Source organism: Nerophis lumbriciformis, linkage group LG04, assembly GCF_033978685.3.
Source record: "Nerophis lumbriciformis linkage group LG04, RoL_Nlum_v2.1, whole genome shotgun sequence".
Classification (NCBI taxonomy): Eukaryota; Metazoa; Chordata; class Actinopteri; order Syngnathiformes; family Syngnathidae; genus Nerophis; species Nerophis lumbriciformis.
The window spans coordinates 32,702,382-32,727,272 of record NC_084551.2 but is presented as its reverse complement, the minus strand read 5'-3'; the positions used below and the strand labels follow the sequence as shown (position 1 = coordinate 32,727,272).

The following is a 24,891-nucleotide window of genomic DNA, read 5'->3' as shown; positions in this document are numbered from 1 at the left end:
AATGTTCCCCTTTAAACTTAGCCAATACATTTGATTTTGATATACAGGTATACTCAGTGTTTTTATGGTGCATTCAAGGACCGCTGAACAGAGGACACCACATCTGCGAGAACACTTATCAGTAAAGCATAAGACACAAACCATGCAAAGTAGTAGTCTATCGGTCTATTTTATACGTTTAAAAAAAAAATCAAGATTCCGCTGTGTGTATATGTACTTGAGCACGTTCAACAATACTGCGATAATGCCAACTGGGATGTTCTGGTCACAATAACTGAAGTTACATTTTCATATTCGGTCCCTATATACAATTAGGTTTGAAGAATTATAACCCTTCAAACTGATAAATTACTAAATCTAAATCTCAAGTACTGCCACTGTGTGTAAACTCATTTTGGTGAGGTCATGATTAAAGATTATCCAACAATTTTTACTTTTCAGTACATCATTTATATTTTAAAAATTGATAAATTGATACATGCTGCTTCGCTTTCCTGCAAGGAGGTTATCTGATGGCTATGGATAATCCCTGAGGCTTTATAAATAAACTTTGATGTGCTTTCCTCAGTTATTTTAGTAAGTGCTTTATGAAATGTGGCCCTCAAATGAACAGAACAATTAAACATGCAAACGTGTTTTATTATGCAGTCCAACATTATAATACATTGTTACGCAGATGTCAAACTGCTTAAGTGGAGCTGTGGAAAAACAGAAACATTTATAAAAAACAAACTTCTATGAATATATATATTTTTGGGGAGATTTCAACATACCAGCCTTGGAAATCTGAAAGAATCCAAGATTTGAGTGGCGTTTGAGAGTTGGTGTCATGGAAGTTTCCACAGACGCCACATAATTTCCCAGTATACCATGATGCTGCTTTGAGTGTGAACATAGCAACACCAAATTCCATTTCCAACTCCGATTCTAACCCAAAATCTCTCTTCAGGATCACCACCACTTCTGACTTGTCCTGGGTCACACCATGTGACAGGGACACCCCTGTAGGTAAACTGTGTGGGAGGGGCACAATGTGTCCATTCACCTGTAAAGAATTAGGAAAATAATTATGAAGATGTATGCGCTCATAGTGTCTAAAGAATTGTCACCTTCACTATGCCATCTTTGATAGTTAATGAGAATCCCAAGAAAAGGATCTGGAAGACCGTAACAAGCCTGGTGCCGCTGCCATCACAGAGTCCGTTGTAAGAGATCAAGCTGAACCAATTTTCAGCATCCTCATTGCAAAGGCCCATCAGCCTGTAGGGCGTTCTGGGTGCCAAGATTAGCTGCTGCCCAGTGAAAGTGGAGACCTGCAGGCTGTCTTTGAGTTGACAAACTTCCTGTTTAACATGACAGCCCCAGGAACCGTTCCTCAGAGCACACATCTGCCAGGGGCTGCAGAACGCCTTCTCACACAGGGCGCCACCTAGGGTGTGGCACCAGCATCTCTCGGTGCAATTCTCAGTGTACAACTGCTCCTCCAGCTTTGGAGGGGGAAAAAAGATGAAATCAGTAAATACTGTACTTTTACTAGAGCTGTCAAAAATAATTTAACTCATGTTTAATCAAAATTCACATCAATCATGTATATACGCAAATCAATCACAATTTATTTTGACCCCACATGCTCCTTCACCTGAAAGGCAGCGAGTGTTATACGATCAGTGATCAGGTCAATGCACACGTCAGTGCAAAGATGAGTGAAAAGGACGCTGACTGTTAGGCTCGCTGCAAAGTTTTTACTTCAAAAGACACCCTAAGAACTTCAGATAAAACTGTTACCATGTTTTGAGCAAATACATTAAAGTAAAACAATAAAAATGTTCCCGTCTTAAGTTAATTTAAATATGCAAGCAAGTAATGAATCCAAATTCAAGTGTGATTAAACTGATTAAGCCATTTAAAACAAATGGCATAAGACTTTTTACTCAACTGCAGAGAGACCCAAGTATTTTTGAACAAACAGCCAAAAGAACTTTGTGCGCTGCATGTTTTAGTGGTTATTTTCATATTACAATGACGGGTAGTAGTTCCGCAGCACAAGTAGAACAAACTGATCACTACATTATCAAGTCTATTAGAGCAGAGGATACATATACGGTACAGCTCACTATTCAACTGGCGGCCTGAGGGCCAATTCTGGCTCCGGAATGACACCAGACTGGCTCCACAAGTTCAGTTGGGAAAGACTAACATTTTTGTAGCAAATGAAATGCAATTTAAATCGTGTTCCCGTTGTAAGGAGGAACACAGACCAGTGTAAACACGGGCAGATCCATTTTAGCCTCTAAAGCCCAGCGTCCACTAAAGTGGACACATTTTACATAACAGAGCTATTTTTTTCAGAAATGTGTAACTGACAAGACAAAAAAATGTTCACTAGAGAGTTTTGGTTCTCAAAATAGGAATAATAGTGAAGGAAAAAGTCCGGCTCACCGGTTCCTAGCTTTCTAGAAATGGAGTCCTACTGCACAGTAATTATTACAAAAGGTTATCGTTCACATTTGCCAGCAGTTTCCAAAGTGTGAGGCGAGCCTCCTCGGGGAGGATTCAATAGACTTCAAGAGGAGTGCAGCAGCTTGACAAAAAAAGTATTTCAAACCTGCTAAGCTAACTTCAGTTATGTTTAAAGACAAAACTCTGACTCTTAGTTAAAGAGCCTGAGGTGAGCAGAAATCACCACAATATACTCCTGAAAATATTTTTTGGGGTGTAAAATAAGTCCCAGGTTCTAAGAGGGAGTCTGCTGCACACTGAAAAAAAAAAAATACTACGACATGCCAATGTGTTTATACATTACCTTGACATATTGACCATGGACAATACACCCACACTTGCTGACTGCTACACATTCGCCTCCATCAAACACATTTCCGTTCAGGCACTGGCAGCCTCCTGAACAGCCAGTTGCTGAGGACCCGGGCTGCAGCAGGGCAGGACACGAGTTGGAACCAGAGTCAACACACTGACTTGGGCTGCTGCTGCGTGGACACTTGTAAGCTGGGGGTAGACATGAACACAATTTAACGTGGACCATATAACCGCGACTCAAAACACGAAAAATGTTTACTCACAGCAGGGGGTGTTCTTCCTCCAGGACTTTACAGTTACTCCATTGGCCTGGCAGGTTGCAGTATATGCTTCAAGGGCCAGACATACAGCCTCCATATAGACTGACCCGCCACAAATGGCTCTGAGGCACACATCTCTGTAAAGATGGGCTTCAACACCCTTGCTCCAACAGTGGTTGAACTCAATGCTTGTGGTCAAGAGGATATCACACATTACTGTGGCATTCGAAGACAGTTTGCACAGACCACAGTCTTCTTTGCAAGTGTCACCACATGTTTGTCCAACAGACCAGCTATGCAAAAACTCTGCAACACCCCGGGTAAGATTACCCGTTCTTAGTTCCATGTCATCAGAGTTGTCTCCATTGAAATTCCCACAAAGTCCTGAAGCCGAATCAAAATTCGGTGGTATGCTGAGTCTGAGATACTTAGTGGATGACAGCTCGAGTCTCACCCCTGTCACAGTGATGACCGTTAACGTATTGCCATCTTCATAAGCTTGAAGTATGCCACTGTTGTAAGGCACACTGAAGTCTTCACCATTCACCTTAGAAAAAGGGGTGGGGGAGGAGTGGGTGAGCGAGAGAGTAAAACCAACTTAGTTTCACAAATTTCTTTACATCCATAATTCAGAGTGCGGAACTTACTTGTATTATCCATGGTGTCTTTGGATTGATGGTCACTTCCATGTAATTAAACATAAATGCCAGCTTGCTTGCAATAACAAAGTTATTAATGTCTTTCTCAAAGCTCAGCAGCACAGTGTGACCATGTATAGCTTTAGGAGAGCGTTCAGAAATTAAATAGGTGCAAGCTCCATAGTGAGGTATGAACAAACCATCAAATGTCACATAGCCCAAGCCTGCAAACACTTCACATACTCCATATTGCCAGTGTCTCTGATAGACCATGTTAACACGTGACAAGAGGGCTTTTGTGGGCCTGCAAGGGGACTGGCTGCAAGACAATTTACCTTCATAACAGTGACACATTTGACAGATTTTCCCGTCGTAAAAGTAACCAGCAGGATGGTATTGTCCCTCGTTTAAGCAACCGCAGTCGACCACCAGTACACAATCACCATCACTCAAGATGTAGCCAGGGTCACACTGGCAACCCTCCACACAAGCACCAGTGCAGTTTGTGGCAGAGGCAAGTCCAGCGCACACATCAGGACATCGAGGGCCACACAGTTCATAGTGGCTATTCTGAGGGCATGTCATACCTATGGAGCAGGGTTGAGAAGATAAGAGCATTGGGGTTTACAAAATGTGGTAAACAAAACTGACTTAATTAGATCTTAATTTCTGTCAAAAATGTTTGTTTAAGTGAGACTGCACATAGCTGCAAATGATGAAAAAGTTGTCAGCGTCAACTCAAAAACTCCCTAAATGTTCAAGTCAGGAACCGACCCAAAAGTTATGTTCTCCAGCAGCAGAGCAAGCAAGTAAAACCAATCAGTACAGAACATGAAGTTACTTCTTTTTTTTACTTATTTGGATTCTAACTTTTGGCATTGATTAAAAGTAAACAAATACATTTTACTCACCGCAGAAAGTGTCACTTCTCCACTGCCTGACAGGCAACTGAGCTGCTTGACAGGCAGCAGTATATGATGCAATGGAACTGCAGAGAGCCAGGTTATGTCCCCCATAAGAACAGGTATCTGCTACACAGTTGTAAAAGTATGGCTTTGGATCCAAAATCAAAGCACACTCCGCAAAAGGCCCAAGTCCATCTACAAGTACCCCACAAAAATCACTGCCTTCAAAGAGTTTCTGAGCATCTGCAAGGCAGTTCTTTACTCTGGAAGTACAGCTTGGCCTACAAGCCATCGATCCCCCCAATCGCCAGCTGTGAGCAAACTCGAGCACATTTTGGGCCTTTTCTTCATCAGGCATATTTTGGTCATCATGGGGGTCAGAGTTAGCATTCCCACAAAGTCCATGAACAGAAGAAGCATAACTGGTAGGAAGCACAACCACCACTGTGCCAGTTTTATAGACTATCACCTGCAATCCCATATCAAGGTGAATAACGAGGGATAAAGGTGTGCGGTAGGCACTGACATGTCCTGTGTGGTGAGAGTATGGTAGGTGTTTATGCAGGCCATCAATCTAAGGGAAAAAAAAAGTTAAAAAAAATCATTAACATTTACTATATACATATATTTTTGAAAATCGGGTATTTACCAGAAGTTTTCCAGGGTCTTCTTTGCCAATTACTACTTCCAATCCATAGGCAGAGAGCTTTAAAGTGAGACTATGAAAAAACTTCTTGCAAGTGGCATCAGCGATGGTGATATTGAATGGTACAAGTCCATTGATATTGGCATTTGTTTGAACAAAAATATATGCACAACTGTCCCTAAGGTCAAAACGATGTCCATCAAACGACGTGAAGTGCATCCCAGTGACAATGCTACAGTTCTGTGGTTTGTCATATTGACACACCATCTTGTGCAGTAGTTTGTTGCAAGACATTCCTTTTGGGCAATGAGATGGGCTGCAGCTCATCTCTCCTGACTTACAAGTGCAGAGTTGTCCACAATCATCTGGGATCCAGAAAGCAGAGTTTAGGCTGTGGTATTTGCCTCTGAAGTCTTTACAACCACACTCTTCAGGCGGCACACAACCCTCTGGACTCACGACGAAACCCGGGTTACAGAAGCAGCCTTTGACACAAGTTTTAATGCAGATTCTGTTTTTAAGGCCACACGTTGTTGGACAGGCTGAGCCACAAGTCTTATAGTGGCTGTTCGGTGGACAGCGAATAGCTGAAAAACATTGGTAGACCAGGTTTTTATAAAGTAAAGTAATTGCATTTTACACTCGCGTATACTTACGAGCTGTCACTCCAAAGAGGAAGTCTTCATTGAGTTCTTTACAAACCAAGGAATACGTTGATGTAGTCTGGTCAACAGCAGCTTTTACACCTTTAAATGCGAGGTCTGATACACAACTTTGAAAAAAGGAGTCTGGGTTGACAAGACTGTGGCACTGTGCATATTGACCAGCTGGATATACAAAATCAGCACAGGAACTTTTTCCACTGGAAGGTTCTCCATAAGCCACATCTTCCAGCAATGTAGCAACATCCAGTTTCTTCTTTATACAACAACCGCTACAACACTTCTGCTCGCCATCAAAAAGGCGATAAGCCTGAGCTAACTCTACACTTGTTTTAACCGGAGGGGAACCAGGTCCATTAACTGTATATTCATCTTGAGGATCATCGTTAAAATTGCCACAAAGACCATAGACAATGCCTTTGTAATGCGGCTTTAGTGTGATGAAAATCGTAGTATTCCAGTCAAACAAAACATGCAGCCCAAAGTCTGTCTTTAGTAGAGCCTTGTTGTCCTTGTTTGACATTTCAATCTTACCGTGAAAAAGAGTAAAAGGAATATATTTGACTTCTTCATTAACCTGGAAAAAGGGGGACATTAGTCATTAACATAATGAGCCAGCATTGGTTTACAGTTCAGAAACTTACATATATACTGTCCTTGTGACCAAGCTTGATGATGAACCCATACACCTGTATTGTCACCAACTGCACGAGGGACTCTTTGCAATTGTTCTTCTTGGACACGCTGAAAGATGGAGCACCACAGGTGGCACCTTTGCTACCTGAAAGCAGATATGTGCAGGTACCATCCACATCATAGTTGACCCCATCAAAGGAGCGGTAATGCTGGCTTCCCCACGTCCAGCACCGACCCGGGCGGCTCTCACAAACAGGTTCACCATTGCTCAGGTAGTAACTCTCAGAGGGGTCACATTTCCCCTCAGAGGGATCATCTAGGGTTTGCTCTGAACAACACAAAAAGGTTTTAAACACACTAGAGTGACATACACACAGAGTGGTTCAAAAGCACTACTGCACATTGCAGTAGTGGTAATGGCTCACCATCTTTGCGGCACCAGTCCATTCCATCTAAAGCCATACAACTGTGCAGTGGGGGACACTTGTGCTCCTCACAAACTAGGGGAGGTCCACAGGTACAGTTAACAGTGCAATTTTGTAGAAGTTGATTTTCAGATACCTGCAATTAGATTAAATAATTGCTGTGGCAGAACCTCTGGAATAAATAACACATTTTTTTTCAGTCTGCAATGTGTAACTGACGTTAAATCTCCTCCCATCCTGCATGCAGCCACATTGATCGGCTGGCACACATGCGTGGCCATCATAAAGGTGCAGCGCATCACATTGGCATCCTTCCTCACACAGTCTGGAACACTGCATGGCAAGACTCATCCCAGGACACAAGGAGGAGCAAACATTTGCACACTGACTGTAATGGCTGAAATCGGGACACTTTGGAGCTAGACAGAAAAACAGTCTGAGTTGACTCGTTACAACACACTTAATGATTGTGCTGCTGTTAGACTTACCACAGCCTGTGTGGTTCCTCCATTGGTCAACACTGACTCCAGCCACTTTGCACGCTGCCTCATATACCTCTAGTGCATCACACAAAGCCTGCTTTTGGCCGTCTGCAGCACAAAGGTTTTTCATGCAAAGTGAGTAGTACTTTTGTGGAAATATTTGAGGGTGACACAAGGAAAAGGGTCCACTTGGCTGGTTGACAAGGCCACAGTACAGATCCGATGCATACTCTGACACGGGGGATAGACACCGTTGGCAAGTGCTGTCACATGTGTCGCTGCATGAGGATTCAGAGTGAGACAACTTCCATCCACTACCAAATACATCAGGATTAGAGACAGCAGTGCCATTGGGCAGCTGCATGTCATCTGAGGGGTCATCATTGTAATTCCCACAGAGGCCACAGGTTGTCTGGCGATAATTCTTTGGGAGCTTGACCTCTATGTGGTTGTGCAGGTCAGTAATAATCTCCACAGAATGTGCAGTCTTGAATGTCATCCATTTATTTTTCTGTTGCACAGTCACATTGTTTTGGGAAATTGTAAGGTTTTGATAAAGTCCATTTACCTAAAATAATTGCCATTGTAAGTAAACCATTACAATTAATTCAACAAATCAACAAATTACTTTACTTACCTGGATTTTGCCAGGAAAGGCAGATGATATTTTAAAAGTCATGTTATTGACATGCAGATAGATCTCTTTGCCTTCACTGTGGTTACCATGCACACTTATCAAAAGTGGCTTCACATCGGGGCCCTTGAGAGAGCAAATTTGTACCAAAGTGTAGTTGCATGAACCATGAAATTCAAACATCCGTCCATCAAACGTGGTATACTGGGATCCATTAACAGAGCAATGGACCATTTTAGCTTTGGGGTGGCAACCTTTAACACCTCCGAAAGGCTCACACTCTTCCTCTTTGTGGCAACTAAAATTTCCATCTAAAACCATACAACTTTGCAGTGGGGGACACTTGTGTTCCTCACAAACGAGGGGAGGTCCACAGGTGCAGTTAACTGTGCAATTCTGTAGAAGTTGGCTTTCAGATACCTGGAATCATAAAATGACAAATTGTTGCGGCAGAAACTCACAAATCCAAAAATATTTTCTAGGTATGCATCGATACTAAAATTCTTGGCCAAAACCGAAACACTGAAAAAGCATGCCAATTACCTTTGCATTCATGCTTACAACCAACCTCACTAAAATAAAAGCAAAGCAATTACAAATTAATATTCATCCTTTAAGGAATAAAAATCTAAATTATGAAAAAAAATACCACTGGTATTCCAATACAAAATATTTAAAAGTAACGAAATAGGCCAAATTCTGACAACGCGGTGTCGACATGCTCAAAATAAGTCAAAAAGGGAAGAATTGAATGGGTTCTCTCATTTTGCTGTCAATGGATTAATCCTCAGACCATCAAATCATCATCCTGGCCAGCAAATGGTCCATAGCCTCCCAGAGACGCTGAATGTCCAACGGGCGGGACAAAGCCAGGCAATTATTCAATGTCTAGTTTGGCTGCTGTGGAACACCACTGGAGCATTTTTCAAGTTTAATTTGGTTCCGAGTTGATCTGGAGACATTTCCACTCCTTTAGTGACATTCTCCTTATTAAAAACTGACTAGCGACAAACGTGGCATCTTTTTATGGTGTTATTGGGGACTGGTCTTATGGTTGGAGACTTGACTTCTGTCACTCTGCAATGTCCCCGATAAACAGTGCTGCTACAAGCCTCTATCAGACGCAAAGCACTCACAAGCAATCAGTAGCCTTGGGCTACAGCACCAGCTAGCGATTCCCCACCTTGAAAGACCAGCAGCCACCACTGCTGTCTTGATTTTCACATTACATGTTTCGCAGTTTTCCGCAGGTGATGCTCGTATATATTGAAATATGTCCACACTGCGGACTTGTTGCCTCTACTCCAGACTATCCCATGCTTCTTGCTTATGTCATCACATCTTGTTTCGGCAGTGCTGTTTCAGTGAGTCTTTCGATCGAAAGCCAAATATGCCAAATTAGGGCTGTATTTGGCCCAAAACTGGGTGGCAAAAATGTCAGTGGCATCACTAATATCTCAGTCTGTAATATTACTGACCTTAATTTTCCTCCCATCGTACATGCAGCCACATTGATCAGCTGGCACACATGCATGGCCATCATAAAGGTGCTGAGTGTTACATTGGCATCCTTCCTCACATTGTCTGGGACACTGCAAGGCAAGACTCATCCCAGGACACAAGGAGGAGCAGACATTTGCACACTGACTGTAATGACTGAATTGAGGGCATTTTTGAGCTAGACGAAAATATAAAGACAAGGTAAGTCTGAGTTGACATATTAAAAACACTTTTCTATGAGAATGATTGAGCTGCTGTTAGACTTACCACAGTCTGTGCTGTTCCGCCATTGGTCAACACGGACTCCAGCAAATTTACACACTGCCTCATATTCTTCAAGTGCATCACACAAAGCCTGCTTTTGGCCATCAGCAGCACAAAGGTTTTTCATACAAAGCAAGTAGTACTTCTGTGGGAATATTTGAGGGTGACACAAGGAAAAGGGTCCACTTGGCTGGTTGACAAGGCCACAGTACAGGTCCGATGCATACTCTGACACGGGGGATAGACACCGTTGGCAAGTGCTGTCACATGTGTCGCTGCATGAGGATTCAGAGTCAGACAACTTCCATCCACTACCAAATATGTCGGGATTAGAGACCGCACTGCCATTGGGTAGCTGCATGTCATCTGAGGGGTCACCATTGTAGTTCCCACAGAGGCCACAGGTTGTCAAGTGATAATTCTTTGGAAGCTTGACCTCTATGTGGTTGTGCAGGTCGGTAATAATCTTTACAGAATGTGCAGTCTTGAATGTCGTCCATTTATTTTTCTGTTGCACAGTCACATTGTACTGCAAGAATGTGAGGTTCTGGTAAACTCCGTTAACCTAAAAAATAAAATAAAAATAGTAAGCAAACCAAAACAACTCCTTAAAAACAAATTCAAAACAAAACAATAGTTGGTGACCAGAATACTTACCTGGATTTTGCCAGGATAGGAAGTTGACATCTTAAAAGTCATGTTATTGACATGCAGATATATCTCTTTGCCTTCACTGTGGTTACCACGCACACTTATCAAAAGTGGCTCCACATCAAGGTCCTTTAGAGAGCAAGTTTGGACCAGAGTGTAGTTGCATGATCCATGAAATTCATATGCTAGTCCATCAAATGTGGTATACTGGGATCCATTAACGAAGCAGTGGGACATTTTAGCCTTGGGATGGCAACCTTGAACGCCTCCGAGAAACTTACACTCTTCCTCCTCTTTGTGGCAGACAACAGTTCCATTTAAAACCATACAACTGTGCAGTGGGGGACACCTGTGCTCCTCACAGACAAGGGGAGGTCCACACGTGCAGTTAACAGTGCAATTTTGTAGAAGTTGGCTTTCAGAGACCTGTAATTAGATAAAATGACAAATTGTTGTAAAACTTTTTTGGAATCAATTACAGACTGAGACAATAGTTTTATGTAATCAGGGTCTTTGCATGCTTTAACAAGTTCAATTCAGGACCATAACGAATAAAATTAAGACCATTTTACATCCATACTAACAAAAAAAGTATACTAACAAAGGATAATCAAAAACCCAGAATGAATTCTAAGTATACAAATTAGTTCACTGCTATTTACATTGGTAAAACATGTTTAACTCAACTAAAAAAAACACCAGAAGCCTTTCCATTGCAAACTATTTGGAACTCTGAAATCAATATTGGCAAACACCAGCCATTTTTCTCATTCAACATGGAATTCTAGTGCATTAATGCCGAATGTTCCATGTTTTCTTGGATAAAGTGCAGTGTACTTAATTTCGAGTGTTTTCACGCAACTACCATTGGAGGACACAGGTCTTGTCTTTGGTATTTTTGTAAATGACAAAAAGAAGATATGACTGACTGTAAATGTACTTTGTGTAGCACATTGTGTGCTGTGCAATACCATGCAGTAGATCATTCTCACAATATATGATCTTTATTCATAAACACGCCCGCTACAACTCAAACGTAACGCAATGAAGTCCACTTTTACTTTAAACATTATCCGAGCAGAAATGTGCCGTCAGCATAACAATAACATTAAATTATACTGACGTAACTAATGTTGGTTTCACCTGAATACAATTGATGTGATGCGCTGTCTTGAAATTGATTCCTTCAGGAAAAACGTTTTTCCTGTCGTGTCAGTAAGGTGCCGCCCCCCCCAAAATGCAGAACACTCGCTCTGCGTATAAGTGGGGGGTGGGGCCTGTTATGCGTGAAGAAACACATTAAAATTTTAAATTGTTGAATGACGAGGCGCTTTAAATAAAATGTTTTACCCCTAACACATTCTTGGCCACATCATGCTCTGTCACGGATTGGAATACGAGAACAGATTTTCCTCATTTACTTCTGGTAGCTTCGTTGCAGGCGTCATTAGTACTTGCTGTGTGAAACAGAAGGTCCTAGGTTTGAATTCTGGTCGTGATCGAACTTTTGGTACTTTTTAATGTTAAAATTGTTTAATACACTTAACTTCAGCATATTAATAAAAGTGCACAGTTACAAAACCATGCTGATTGTTGAATATGTTAACACGTGATATTTATACCTCAATAAAAGCCTTTGTTCTAAAAATTCATTGTTTGCTCGGATAGATATAGATATATACAGTACACACACATATATACATATATACATATACATATACATATACATATACATATACATATACATATATATATATATATATATATATGTACACACACACACACACACACACACACACACACACACACATACATACATACATATATATAATTTCAGCCTTTCAAAAGCTCCTTTTGGACAACCAATTTTCCACCTAGGTATTTGTCAAATCCTGGTTACGGCCCTGGTTTCATGTGATAACCAAAAAGTCAGCAATGTTTGAGGAAAGCACAATTTATCATATGAAAGAGACTGTTACCACCTCTGCAAAAGCTAGTTAACTTTTGCGTTTTGGGCTGTCAGAATTCAGTGAACAGAGAAAAACAATTTACAGTACTAGGGTTGGCCCAAAGTTGTGAAAAAGTGAGCACAGACAGAACAATTGTCTAAAATGAAAGGCGATTATAGATCACAAACCTCAGACAGAATTTTGACAGGAAAAAATGTAGTTAAGATTCAAATTTGCTCAGCTCATGACTACATTTTCATTTGCTTTCAGTGAATAGTTTACAAAAATATTAAGTCATTACTTTAGCGCAGTTTTCAAATAGTGGGGTGGTCCCCTATGAACATGTAGTATACAGCATCATGCTTCAAAAAAGCTGTGCACTACAGAACATGCTTATTGTAGCAATTAACCAGACTTCATTTTGATTAAAAAATCCATAAAAATGGCACAAATCGTTTCGGTTTTGTAGGTTAAAGTGTTTTATATGTTGTGCTCCTTAGTCAATGCTGCTGATTTTTAAATTTTTATTCTTCATTAATTATATTTAAGTTTATTTTTCAGTATCAAATAGTTCAAGTCGGTCAAAAAATGTTTCTAGTACAAATAAGGATATCATTTATTTTAAAAGGCACTTTAAATATTTTCTGTTACAGACTAAAAAATGTTTAGTTATTTTTTGTTGAAAGGTGATATTTATTTTTCTGTGTTCTACAGGTATATTTTTAAGGATACAATGAACAATTTTATAGACAAACGATACTATTCATAGTCGCGGCGATGGAGCGCAAAATGTTTTCTTAGGGGCGAGTAACAGAAAATATTTGAAAAGCGCTGCTTTAGCATGACAAGACAACGCTAACCTGCTGTGATTACACCAAGTCATTACACCACAGATCATTTACATGGGCATGCACACACACGATGTATGTATGATTTCAATAGTTAGAATCTCATGGATCTTGGGCAATTTGTGCCACTTTACCAACATAACAGCTGTGCAAGTTTGTGGCGTTTTGGCATCTTTTTACACAAACTTGTCCAAGGTTTTCTACTTTTACAATATGATTCAATTTACTTTTACCACAATGTCTACAATCGCTGCCTTTCATGATTGCTTCACATCTGGGCCCTGACCAGAGACGTTACATCGGTGAAAACACCATGAGTTTTCATTCACCGGCTTCAATCATGCATTGACTTGATTCTTCTGCAGCCACAAATAGTTGAACACCTTAACTGCTTTGCTGATGGCTTTTGTAAGCTGTGTTGGTAGCTAATTTCTGTTGTAACATACCGTGGTGTGCAGAGCACTGCACATTCGCTAGTTGTGCTTGATAAATTCTGACATGCTGCACAGGTACTTAATTTTACTTTGTAGTTAAGAATAGTGACCTCAAAAATCTTAACATTTAAAAGAGGGACTGAAGCTTACGCATTTGTTTTAAAAAAACATTTCAATGTATTTTCAGACATTTCATGGTTTTTGCGAAATTTCAGGCCTTAAATCAAAATTGATAGATTTCAAACTTTAAGACCCTGATGATACGCTGGAAGTGTTACTGACCTTAATTCTCTTCCCATTGTACATGCAGCCACATTGATCGGCTGGCACACATGCATGGCCATCATAAAGGTGTCTAGAGTCACACCTGCATCCTTCCTCACACTGTCTGGGACATTGCATGGCAAGACTCATCCCAGGACACAAGGAGGAGCAAACATTTGCACATTGACTGTAATGGCTGAATTGAGGACATTTTGAAGCTAGACAAAAATAAGACAATGCAAGTATGAGTTCACATTATAAACACCTGTCATTTTTAAGTGATTGAGCTGTTACTTACCACAGTCTGTGCTGTTCCTCCAGGGGTCAACACTGACTCCAGCCACTTTGCACGCTGCCTCATATACCTCTAGTGCACCACACAAAGCCTGCTTTTGGCCGTCTGCAGCACAAAGGTTTTTCATGCAAAGTGAGTAGTACTTCTGTGGGAATATTTGAGTGTGACACAAGGAAAATGGTCCACTTGGCTGGTTGACAAGGCCACAGTATAGGTCGGATGCATACTCTGACACGGGGGATAGACACCGTTGGCAAGTGCTGTCACATGTGTCGTTGCATGATGATTGAGAGTCAGACAACTTCCATCCACTACCAAATACGTCAGGATTAGAGACTGCAGTGCCGTCGGGCAGCTGCATGTCATCTGAGGGGTCACCATTGTAGTTCCCACAGAGGCCACATGTTAACTGGCGGTAATTTTTTGGAAGCTTGACCTCTATGTGGTTGTGCAGGTTAGAAATAATCTCAACAGAATGTACAGCCTTGAATGTCATCAACTTGTTTTTCTGTTGCACAGTCACATTGTTCTCCGAGAACGTGAGGTTCTGGTAAAGTCCATTAACCTAAAATAAATGTAATTATAAGCAGAATACAACTCATTAAAACATTAACAAAAAAATTGGTGGAGACCAGAATATTTACTTACCTTTATTTTGCCAGGATAGGCAGTTGACATCTCAAAAGTCATGTTATGTACCTGCAGATGTATCTGTTTGCCTTCACTGTGGTTGCCCCGCACACTTATCAGAAGTGGCTCCACATTAAGGTTTTTGGGAGAGCAAGTTTGTACCAGAGTGTAGTTGCAGGAATCATGAAATTCAAACACCAGTCCATCAAACGTGGTATACTGGGATCCATTAATGAAGCAGTGGGCCCTTTTAGCTTTGGGGTGGCAATCTTTAACGCCTCTGAAAGGCTCACACTCTTCCTCTTTGTGGCAAATAAAATTTCCATCTAAAACCATACAACCGTGTGGTGGGGGACACTTGTGCTCCTCACAAACAAGGGGAGGACCACAGGTGCAGTTAACAGTGCAATTTTGCAGAAGTTGTCTTTCAGAGATCTGTAATTGGATAAAAGTTACATTTGGTTATGGCAGAATTTTGTTAAGTAACGGAACACAAGATTAGTCTGTAATGTGTAACTGACGTTAAATCTCCTTCCATTGTACATGCAGCCACATTGATCAGCTGGCACACATGCACGGCCATCATAAAGATGCTGATCGTCACACTGGCATCCTTCCTCACACTGCCTGGGACACTGCATGGCAAGATTTATCCCAGGACACAAGGAGGAGCAAACATTTGCACACTGACTGTAATGGCTGAATTGAGGACATTTTGGAGCTAGACAAAAACAAAGTCTGAGTTTACATATTAAAACACCTAAAACAATTGCGCTTTGGTTAGCCTTACCACAGCCCGTGCTGTTGCTCCAGGGGTCAACACTGACGCCAGCTACTTTGCACGCTGCTTCATATAATGCTAGTGCATCACATAAAGCCTGCTTTTGGCCGTCTGCGGCACAAAGGTTTTTCATGCAAAGTGAGTAGTACTTCTGTGGGAATATTTGAGGGTGACACAAGGAAAAGGGTCCACTTGGCTGGTTGACAAGGCCACAGTACAGGTCTGATGCATACTCTGACACGGGGGATAGACATCGTTGGCAAGTGCTGTCACATGTGTCGCTGCATGAGGATTCAGAGTCAGACAACTTCCATCCACTACCAAATACATCGGGATTAGAGACAGCAGTGCCATTGGGTAGCTGCATGTCATCTGAGGGGTCACCATTGTAGTTCCCACAGAGGCCACATGTCTGGCTGTAATTATTTGGAAGGTTGACCTTTATGTAGTTGTGTAGGTCGGTAATAATTTCTGCCGAATGTGCAATTTTAAAGGTCATCCACTTATTTTTCTGTTGGACAGTCACATTGTTCTGAGAGAATGTAAGGTTCTGGTAAAGTCCATTAACCTAAAAAGAATGTCATTGTAAGCAGACCAATACGATCATTTCAACAGATGATCAAGTGGCTTGTTGACCAGAATATTTGCTTACCTTAATTTTGCCAGGATAAAAAGTTGACATCTTAAAAGTCATGTTATTGACATGCAGAGAGATCTCTTTGCTTTCACTGTGCTTGCCACGCACACTTATCAAAAGTGTCTCTACACCAAGGCCCTTGGGAGAGCAAGTTTGCACCAGACTGTAATTGCAGGAACCATGAAATTCAAACACCAGTCCATCAAACGTGGTATACTGGGATCCATTAATGGAGCAGTGGGTCATTTTAGCTTTGGGGTGGCAACCTTCAATGTCTCCAAGAAGTTTACACTTTTCCTTCTCTTTGTGGCAACTGGCTGTTTCATTTAAAACCATACATCTGTGCAGTGGGGGACACTTGTGCAACTCACAAACGAGGGGAGGTCCACAGGTGCAGTTAACAGTGCAATTTTGTAAAAGTTGGCTTTCAGAGACCTGCAATTGATAACATGACAAAACAGTTGTGGCAAAACCGTTCTGGAAAAATATTCACAAAAATAATTTTCTCAGCCCGTGTTACTGACCTTAATTCTCCTCCCATCGTGCATGCAGCCACATTGATCAGCTGGCACACATGCATGGCCATCATAAAGGTGCTGGGTGTCACATTGGCATCCTTCCTCACACAGTCTGGAACACTGCCTAGCAAGATTTATCCCAGGACACAAGGAGGAGCAGACATTTGCACACTGACTGTAATGGCTGAATTGAGGACATTTTGGAGCTAGACAAAAGGAAAACATAAGTATGAGTTCACATATTACAACATTTTTTTCTATGGAGAGTAATTGAGCTGTTAAACTTACCACAGCCTGTGCGGTTCCTCCATTGGTCAACACTGACTCCAGCAACATTGCACGCTGCCTCATATACCTCTAGTGCACCACACAAAGCCTGCTTTTGGCCGTCTGCAGCACAAAGGTTTTTCATGCAAAGTGAGTAGTACTTCTGTGGGAATATTTGAGGGTGACACAAAGAAAAGGGTCCACTTGGCTGGTTGACAAGACCACAGTATAGGTTTGATGCATACTCTGACACGGGGGATAGACACCGTTGGCAAGTGCTGTCACATGTGTCGTTGCATGATGATTCAGAGTGAGACAACTTCCATCCACTACTAAATACATCAGGATTAGAGACAGCAGTGCCATTGGGCAGCTGCATGTCATCTGAGGGGTCACCATTGTAGTTCCCACAGAGGCCACATGTTAACTGGCGGTAATTTATTGGGAGCTTGACCTCTATGTGGTTGTGCAGGTCGGTAATAATCTCTACAGAATGTGCAGTCTTTAATGCCGTCCATTTATTTTTTTGTTGCACAGTCACATTGTTCTCAGAGAACGTGAGGCTTTGGTAAAGTCCATTAACCTAAAAGAAATGTAATTGTAAGCAGAAATATTCAACTCATTAAAACATTCTAAACAAAAAAAAATGTCGGTAACCAGACCATCTACTTACCTTTATTTTGCCAGGATAGGCAGTTGACATCTCAAAAGTCACGTTATTGACACGGAGATGTATGTTTTTGCCTTCACTGTAGTTACTATGCACACTTATCACAAGTGGCTCCACATTAAGGTCTTTGGGAGAGCAAGTTTGTACCAGAGTGTAGTTGCAGGAATCATGAAATTCAAACGCCAGTCCATCAAACGTGGTAAACTGGGATCCATTAATGGAGCAGTGGGCCATTTTAGCTTTGGGGTGGCAATCTTTAACGCCTCCGAAAGGCTCACACTCTTCCTCTTTGTGGCAAATAAAATTGCCATCTAAATCCATACAACCGTGTGGTGGGGGACACTTGTGCTCCTCACAAACAAGAGGAGGTCCACAGGTGCAGTTAACAGTGCAATTTTGTAGAAGTTGGCTTTCAGAGATCTGTAATTGGATAAAATGACATTTGGTTTGGACGGAATTTTGTTAATGGAACACATTTAAATTAGTCTGTAACTGACGTTAAATCTCCTTCCATTGTACATGCAGCCACATTGATCAGCTGGCACACATGCATGGCCATCATAAAGATGCTGATTGTCACACTGGCATCCTTCCTCACACTGCCTGGGACACTGCATGGCAAGATTTATCCCAGGACACAAGGAGGAGCAAACATTTGCACACTGACTGTAATGGCTGAATTGAGGACATTTTGGAGCTAGACAAAAACAAAGTCTGAGTTTACATATTAAAACACCTAAAACAATTGCACTTTGGGTAGCCTTACCACAGCCCGTGCTGTTCCTCCATTGGTCAACACTGACGCCAGCCACTTTGCACGCTGCCTCATATAATGCCAGTGCATCACATAAAGCCTGCTTTTGGCCGTCTGTAGCACAAACGTTTTTCATGCAGAGAGAGTAGTACTTCTGTGGGAATACTTGAGGGTGACACAAAGAAAAGGGTCCTTTTGGCGTTTTGACAAGACCACAGTACAGGTCTGATGCATACTCTGATATGGGGGATAGACACCGTTGGCAAGTGCTGTCACATGTGTCGCTGCATGAGGATTCAGAGTCAGACAACTTCCATCCACTACCAAATACGTCGGGATTAGAGACGGCAGTGCCGTTGGGTAGCTGCATGTCATCTGAGGGGTCACCATTGTAGTTCCCACAGAGGCCACATGTTGTCTGGCGGTAATTTTTTGGAAGCTTGACCTCTATGTGGTCATGCAGGTCGGTAATAATCTCAACAGAATTTGCAGTCTTGAATGTCATCAACTTATTTTTCTGTTGCACTGTGACATTGTTCTGAGAGAATGTGAGGTTCTGGTAAAGTCCATTAACCTAAAAGAAGATTAATTGGAATCTGTTAAGGTGTATTGGTCTGCTTTCAAACAAATTAGTTGATGACCAGAATATTAACTTACCTGGATTTTGCCAGCATAGGCAGTTGACATCTTAAAAGTCATGTTATTGACATGCAGATAGATCTGTTTCCTTTCACTATTGTTACCAAGCACACTTATAAAAAGGGGCTCTACATCAAGGTCCTTAGGAGAGCAAGTTTGTACCAAAGTGTAGTTGCATGAACCTTGAAATTCAAACACCCATCCGTCAAATGTGGTATACTGGGATCCATTAATAGAGCAGTGGGTCATTTTAGCTTTGGGGTGGCAACCTCGAATGCCTTCGATAAGTTTACACTCTTCCTGCTCACTACATGGCACATCAACACACGTCAAGTTTCCCCCAGGATGACATAAACACTTTTGGTCACATGTAGACACCACCTCCCCTGGTGTGAAATATTCCCCATTGTGCAAGCAGCCGCAGTTGTTCGGTTGCACACAGCCATTTCCACTGTGGACTAAACCTGCGTCACATAGGCAGTTTTCTCCTATGTTTGGAAGGAGCTCAAATGTGTAGTTGTACCAACCAATGCAAATGTGAATTGGGGCAGTACTCATATTGTAGATGGTATTGGAGGGACAGGATTCATCTGTGGAGATACAGTGACGAGAAGACAAGAAGTCAATTTTTGAGATGGATGGAACATCAGTGACATTTAATGGGCAGGAAATAATTTTGCCTTTTATAAAATAAAATCAAAAGATTAAAACAATGGATAACATTTTGACCGTGAAGTAACTAACTTTTCTGTCAACATTAGAATTACATACTGTTGCAACACAAGTGCTGAGCAGAAACTACTTACAGCAAAACTCAGGGCTCCTCCAGGCATAAACTAGAGCCTTGCGATAAAGGCAGACATCAGCATACTCTGCCAGGGAGCGACACACTGTGGGCTGCACATCTCCATAAAGACACAGGTCACGGACACAGTTCTTATAAAAGCTGGAGGGGTCCACTTTGCTATGACAGTCTCTGAATGGTCCATTAACTTCCAGAATCTTTCCACAAGCCCCTGGGTCAGAGAAGTGGTCCAAAGCCTCAGATGAACAATTTGGACAGCTTCTAGCTACACAGCCTTCAACACACCAGTGGTTCTGTCCACTTCTCCAAGCTTTCCCAAATTGCTCGGGATTGAGTTGCTCTTGTGTGCCATTTACTGTGAGATCATCAGCAGGATCAGAGTTGAAGTTACCACATAGACCACAAGTAGCATTAGCATATTTACTAGAGAGGCCAATGATTACAGTCCCTTCTTTGCTAATACTCAATCCAAAGCCCTCTGTGTAGATGTAAGTGTGAAGGCCTAGTGAAAACACCAACGCAGTATTGCTGGGGTAAAATGGCATGTTTCGCTTTATGCCATTAACCTGCAGGGGGTGCCAAAAGTGCATGTTATGGTCAACATTTTTTCACTTAAATGTGGTGGGAAACGCACTGCACAAAAAACGTCTTACCTTTATGGTGTCTGTATTTTTACTGTCAATCTTCATAAGCTGTCCATTTATGGCGACTAAGACCTTTCGTGCTGACTGAAGATGCTCATCTGTCTGAACATGCACTTTGACATCTAGACCTTTCTTTTGTTCGCAAATGCCAAGTAACTGATACTGGCAGGTGCCATGAAAATCATAGTTGCACTGGTCAAAGGTGCGTATGTGATTTCCAGTGTAGGCGCACATCTGATAGTCATGATTTACACAACTTCTGAGTCCATCCTGAAGATCACAATATTCTTCAGCGCCGCAATAAGCCACACGGCAAAACACTTTGTGCGAGTTGGGGTCACATATACATTGTCGAGTGCATGAATCATCGGCCCAAAAGGTCTCATTGCTACGGTAACGACGTCCATCGTAATTACAGCCACACTGAGATGGGTGGACACAAGTGTCACCATCCAGAATGAATCCAGGGTCACACAGGCATCCCTCCACACAAGCCAGGTTGCAGGATGAAATAAACGGAGCTTCACATGTGGCAGGACAGGCAGTTCCACAGGACTTATAATGGCTATTCACTGGGCATGACAAGGCTAAAAGAGGGAAAACATTGTGTAAAAAAATTATAAAATATTCCATATTTAGCCTGATATTGTATTGACTAACAGATTAATCATGCTGAAGCTTCAGACAGGCGAGCTTTTGTACATAAAGTAACATCACAGAAAAATACAGTCGTGAGACTGACTAGTAAGATGGTATTTCACAGTGCACAAGAGAAGACTGTTTGCATGGAAATGCTGACGGAAGAGTTGTGATGGAATGTCCACCAAGAAAGTAGAAGATGTGGCTAATCGTACTTTTCTCTGCACAGTGCCAGGTTTGATTAAGGACGCAGCTCTGCCCCCTGGGGCAAGAAGCTGGTCTGCAACACAGGGTGGCAGTGGAACAGCAGCTACACCGCTTCGAGCAGCCTTCATTCCACACGACCTCTCCAACCTACAGGGAGGAGAGATACAGTAGAGTAATTGGGTTTGTGTAAGCAGGGGAAGATGCATGTCGCCTGATAGTTCTCTGAACTTTCAACAAACATCAAGATAAAGGCTTCAGATTTCTGTGATAAAATCCGAATTTGTTCAAAAGGTGGGGATTATGATGCAACTTTGACCAACATGTTGCCTGTGTATGCAATATCAAATGTGGGCCACTCAGGGGTATAGCACCTAATTTTGGGCCCCAATCCCACCCTAAACTTTGCCATGCCATATACACACACACTTGTTTATATGGACTGGATTTAGTTAAAACTTGTAAAAAAAACAACTAATGATAGGATTAACCTATCTAAATAGGATTATAAATATGCCAAGTTTCCACACACACACACACAAAGGTATGATCATCAGTGGATAATACAAACCATAACACTGACTATATGATTAGTACATGTCCTGGAGGTTAAGTCTCTACGTCTTTAAAAATATAGGGATGCCTTTGTTTTAACTTTAAGCAAGGGTCTTTAAACGCACCACAGTTATGTGCAATGAGATGCAAAAGTGAAACTTTCTCCTATGATGCCACAGAGGCAAAAATATATATTTTTTTCTATCACCTTATTCTTGTTAAAAAATGCTGCTAAGTGTGAATGCTTAAAAGGTGAGTTTTGATGACACTGACATGTGTCAATGATAGGTCTGCCTTTATCCAGGTGGAAAAAACATTTTTGCAAAGGGGTATAAGTGGGCTTAGACATTCTTAATTTGATTAAAAAGGAACCTTATGTAACTTTCAGATATATTGTTTTATATTACCATTTAGGAAAACATTTTTTTTAAACTTACATATTTAGATGACAGGAAAAAAAATATTCAATACTTTGCAAAAGCCCAACATCCCCACTTATCCTTCCTCCTTCCCTCCCTCCCAACTTCAATGCCACTGGGCAATCCTTTTTTCAACACAATCATATTGAGCCACATGCTTTATGTTTAGCTGCACTGAAATGAACATTTGTATACTTGCCTCATGGTATTGCCCACGGAAGAAACAGCCACATTTCTCATTTCTGACACAGCCTTTTTCACTTTGCGCGTATCCAGCGTCACATTGACATCCTTCATAGCAGGGCCATGGACAGGGTTCATCAGATAAAACACCACAGGACACAGAACATGCACTAACACATATTTTGTAATGGGAGTGCTGAGGGCATGAAAGTCCTGTGTGGAGGAGAAAGTAATTAGACTCATGTGTGCCGTTCTAAATGCATTAATCCAGTACAATTCAGTGTATACAACAGATCTGGATGATTTCAAAAGAAAAAAGTGATAACACTCACCACACTTATCACCCCTCCATGGTTTAACCTCAGCTCCTGCATCCTGGCAGGCAAACGTGTACAGTCTCAAGCTATCACAAAGCAAGTCATCGTTATTAGACCTGCACAGGTCATTCACACAGTTCTGGAAAAATGGCATTGGGTCCACAGTAGAATGGCAAGCACCAAATGACCCTTCAGAAGCAAGCAGCAAGCCACAAAGGCTATCTGAGGCAAATTCCATGGTGGTGTTGCATTGAGAACAGTTATAACAGTCAACATTGCAATTTGCTCCAGGTGAAAGGCACAAGGAAAGTGGCGTTATGGAATGATTTGTCATCAGACTTCCTTGCTCCTCTGTAGCCATAGCAGCAGCATTTGCACACAAGCCACAAAGTCTTTTATGAGTCACTTGAATAGCTAATTGTATCAGATTAGGTCCTCCATAGATTACCACAATTCCAATGTCAGGACAAATGACACGGACCAGCGAGCCGGAGAGCATTACTGCGACGCCATTCTTATGAACAGGAAGGGCCATCAAAACCCCATCAATCTGCAAGCAACAACATATTATATTATTTGTATCTACAATTATTTCAAGTCCATGCCATTTACCTTTACTTTCGCCAAATTCTTCCAGGTCAATGTCAGGTTCATGCCATGGATTCTGAGGTGAAGTTGGCCTTGTTGGACACCAGCATAAAGCCCAGGATCATCACAATGTTGGAAAAGGAGATAAGAACTATTTCCAAATTTCAAATCAAAGGGTTGTCCATGAAAGGTCTGGAGGTGTCTCCCGCCCATGACTACACATTTTAATTGAGAAGTATGGCATGCACGCCGGCCATGTTTGTTGACACACTTAGTTTCAGCTGGACACGTGTTGTTTGTACACTGCACTTCATTGCGGCCCAAGCAAACACAGGACTTAAGACAGTTTTCATCAGGGTGGAAGTTTTCATGGATTTTGTAGTAAACACCATTATGACTGCAGCCACATTCAGATTCTGGAACACATTCCCCACTACTGTGGAAAAACCCAGGCTTGCAATAACAGCCCTCTTTGCATCTCTCTGAAAGAGGACTTGGGTTTTGTACACAGGTAGACTTGTGACTGGAACAGAGGTGGTATTCACTGTTGGGTGGGCAAGTGATCACTGAAGGAGAAGATCAGTAAACAAATCATTTAGAAATCACGCCTCAACATTTATACTTAGAATAAAGTTGACAGTACCGTATTTTCCGGACCATAGAGCACACCGAATTATAAGGCCCACTGCCGAGGAGCGGGTCTATTTTCTTACAAAAGGCGCACCGGAATATGCATTAGAGGGGTCTACATTATTTTTTTCTAAAATTCAAAACACTTCCTTGTGGTCTACATAACATGTAATGGTGGTTCTTTGGTAAAAATGTGGCATAGATTATGTTTTACAGACCACCTTCAAATCGTTTTGTGTCCCGTGAAAAACTGCCGGACTCTCTAATAACTAAAATTCCGTGGGTGAATTATGTAAACCCACTACACAGCGCTTCCATAGCTAGATTAATTAGAACTTTACGCTACTTTATATGACAACAGTGGATAATTAATGTCCTATAAGAAGATAGACTACGGCGTTGGCACAGACTACAATGGCAGATGCGCGCACATTTTCAGGACTTCTGCAGATCCCAAATACACAGCAGGTACCAGAAGGTAAGAAAAGTTGATTTCTGATTCATTTTGCGGAACAAAAACGCCAGGTAATATGTCTGCCAATAGGTGCCATTTTGCAACACACACACGTCCGTATCTTGAATCACAGTACATCTGACTACGGTGGCTGTAATGTTCCAACAATCTATCAAGCGGTGCAGCTTCTTAGCTTACCAAAGTCGAACAAAAACATTTTGATGGATTTTTGAACGCTGCGTGTAATGTT

General features: G+C 41.7%; 1 protein-coding gene across 1 annotated transcript in view; it reads right to left on the bottom strand.

The window, feature by feature from the left end:
- Positions 1-618: 618 nt before the first annotated feature.
- The window catches only part of LOC133599821 (IgGFc-binding protein), a 30,883-nt gene continuing 6,610 nt past the window's right edge, over positions 619-24,891 (bottom strand). The window contains exons 7-41 of the mRNA XM_061952695.1: positions 23,582-24,123; positions 22,985-23,519; positions 22,669-22,865; positions 21,507-21,645; positions 20,662-21,239; positions 20,010-20,574; positions 19,222-19,793; positions 18,577-19,138; positions 18,308-18,507; positions 17,814-18,230; positions 17,162-17,723; positions 16,880-17,079; positions 16,371-16,790; positions 15,728-16,286; positions 15,459-15,658; positions 14,956-15,372; positions 14,311-14,872; positions 14,031-14,230; positions 10,524-10,943; positions 9,870-10,431; positions 9,581-9,780; positions 8,106-8,522; positions 7,475-8,036; positions 7,206-7,405; positions 6,987-7,122; positions 6,570-6,889; positions 5,920-6,502; positions 5,267-5,850; positions 4,624-5,191; positions 3,722-4,299; positions 3,078-3,621; positions 2,804-3,003; positions 1,110-1,487; positions 774-1,045; positions 619-698 (exon numbers count right to left, since the gene is read on the bottom strand). Coding sequence (XP_061808679.1) covers positions 689-698; positions 774-1,045; positions 1,110-1,487; positions 2,804-3,003; positions 3,078-3,621; positions 3,722-4,299; positions 4,624-5,191; positions 5,267-5,850; positions 5,920-6,502; positions 6,570-6,889; positions 6,987-7,122; positions 7,206-7,405; positions 7,475-8,036; positions 8,106-8,522; positions 9,581-9,780; positions 9,870-10,431; positions 10,524-10,943; positions 14,031-14,230; positions 14,311-14,872; positions 14,956-15,372; positions 15,459-15,658; positions 15,728-16,286; positions 16,371-16,790; positions 16,880-17,079; positions 17,162-17,723; positions 17,814-18,230; positions 18,308-18,507; positions 18,577-19,138; positions 19,222-19,793; positions 20,010-20,574; positions 20,662-21,239; positions 21,507-21,645; positions 22,669-22,865; positions 22,985-23,519; positions 23,582-24,123 — 13,961 coding nt within the window. The 3' untranslated portion in view covers positions 619-688. The remainder of the gene's footprint in view (positions 699-773; positions 1,046-1,109; positions 1,488-2,803; positions 3,004-3,077; positions 3,622-3,721; positions 4,300-4,623; positions 5,192-5,266; positions 5,851-5,919; positions 6,503-6,569; positions 6,890-6,986; positions 7,123-7,205; positions 7,406-7,474; positions 8,037-8,105; positions 8,523-9,580; positions 9,781-9,869; positions 10,432-10,523; positions 10,944-14,030; positions 14,231-14,310; positions 14,873-14,955; positions 15,373-15,458; positions 15,659-15,727; positions 16,287-16,370; positions 16,791-16,879; positions 17,080-17,161; positions 17,724-17,813; positions 18,231-18,307; positions 18,508-18,576; positions 19,139-19,221; positions 19,794-20,009; positions 20,575-20,661; positions 21,240-21,506; positions 21,646-22,668; positions 22,866-22,984; positions 23,520-23,581; positions 24,124-24,891) is intronic.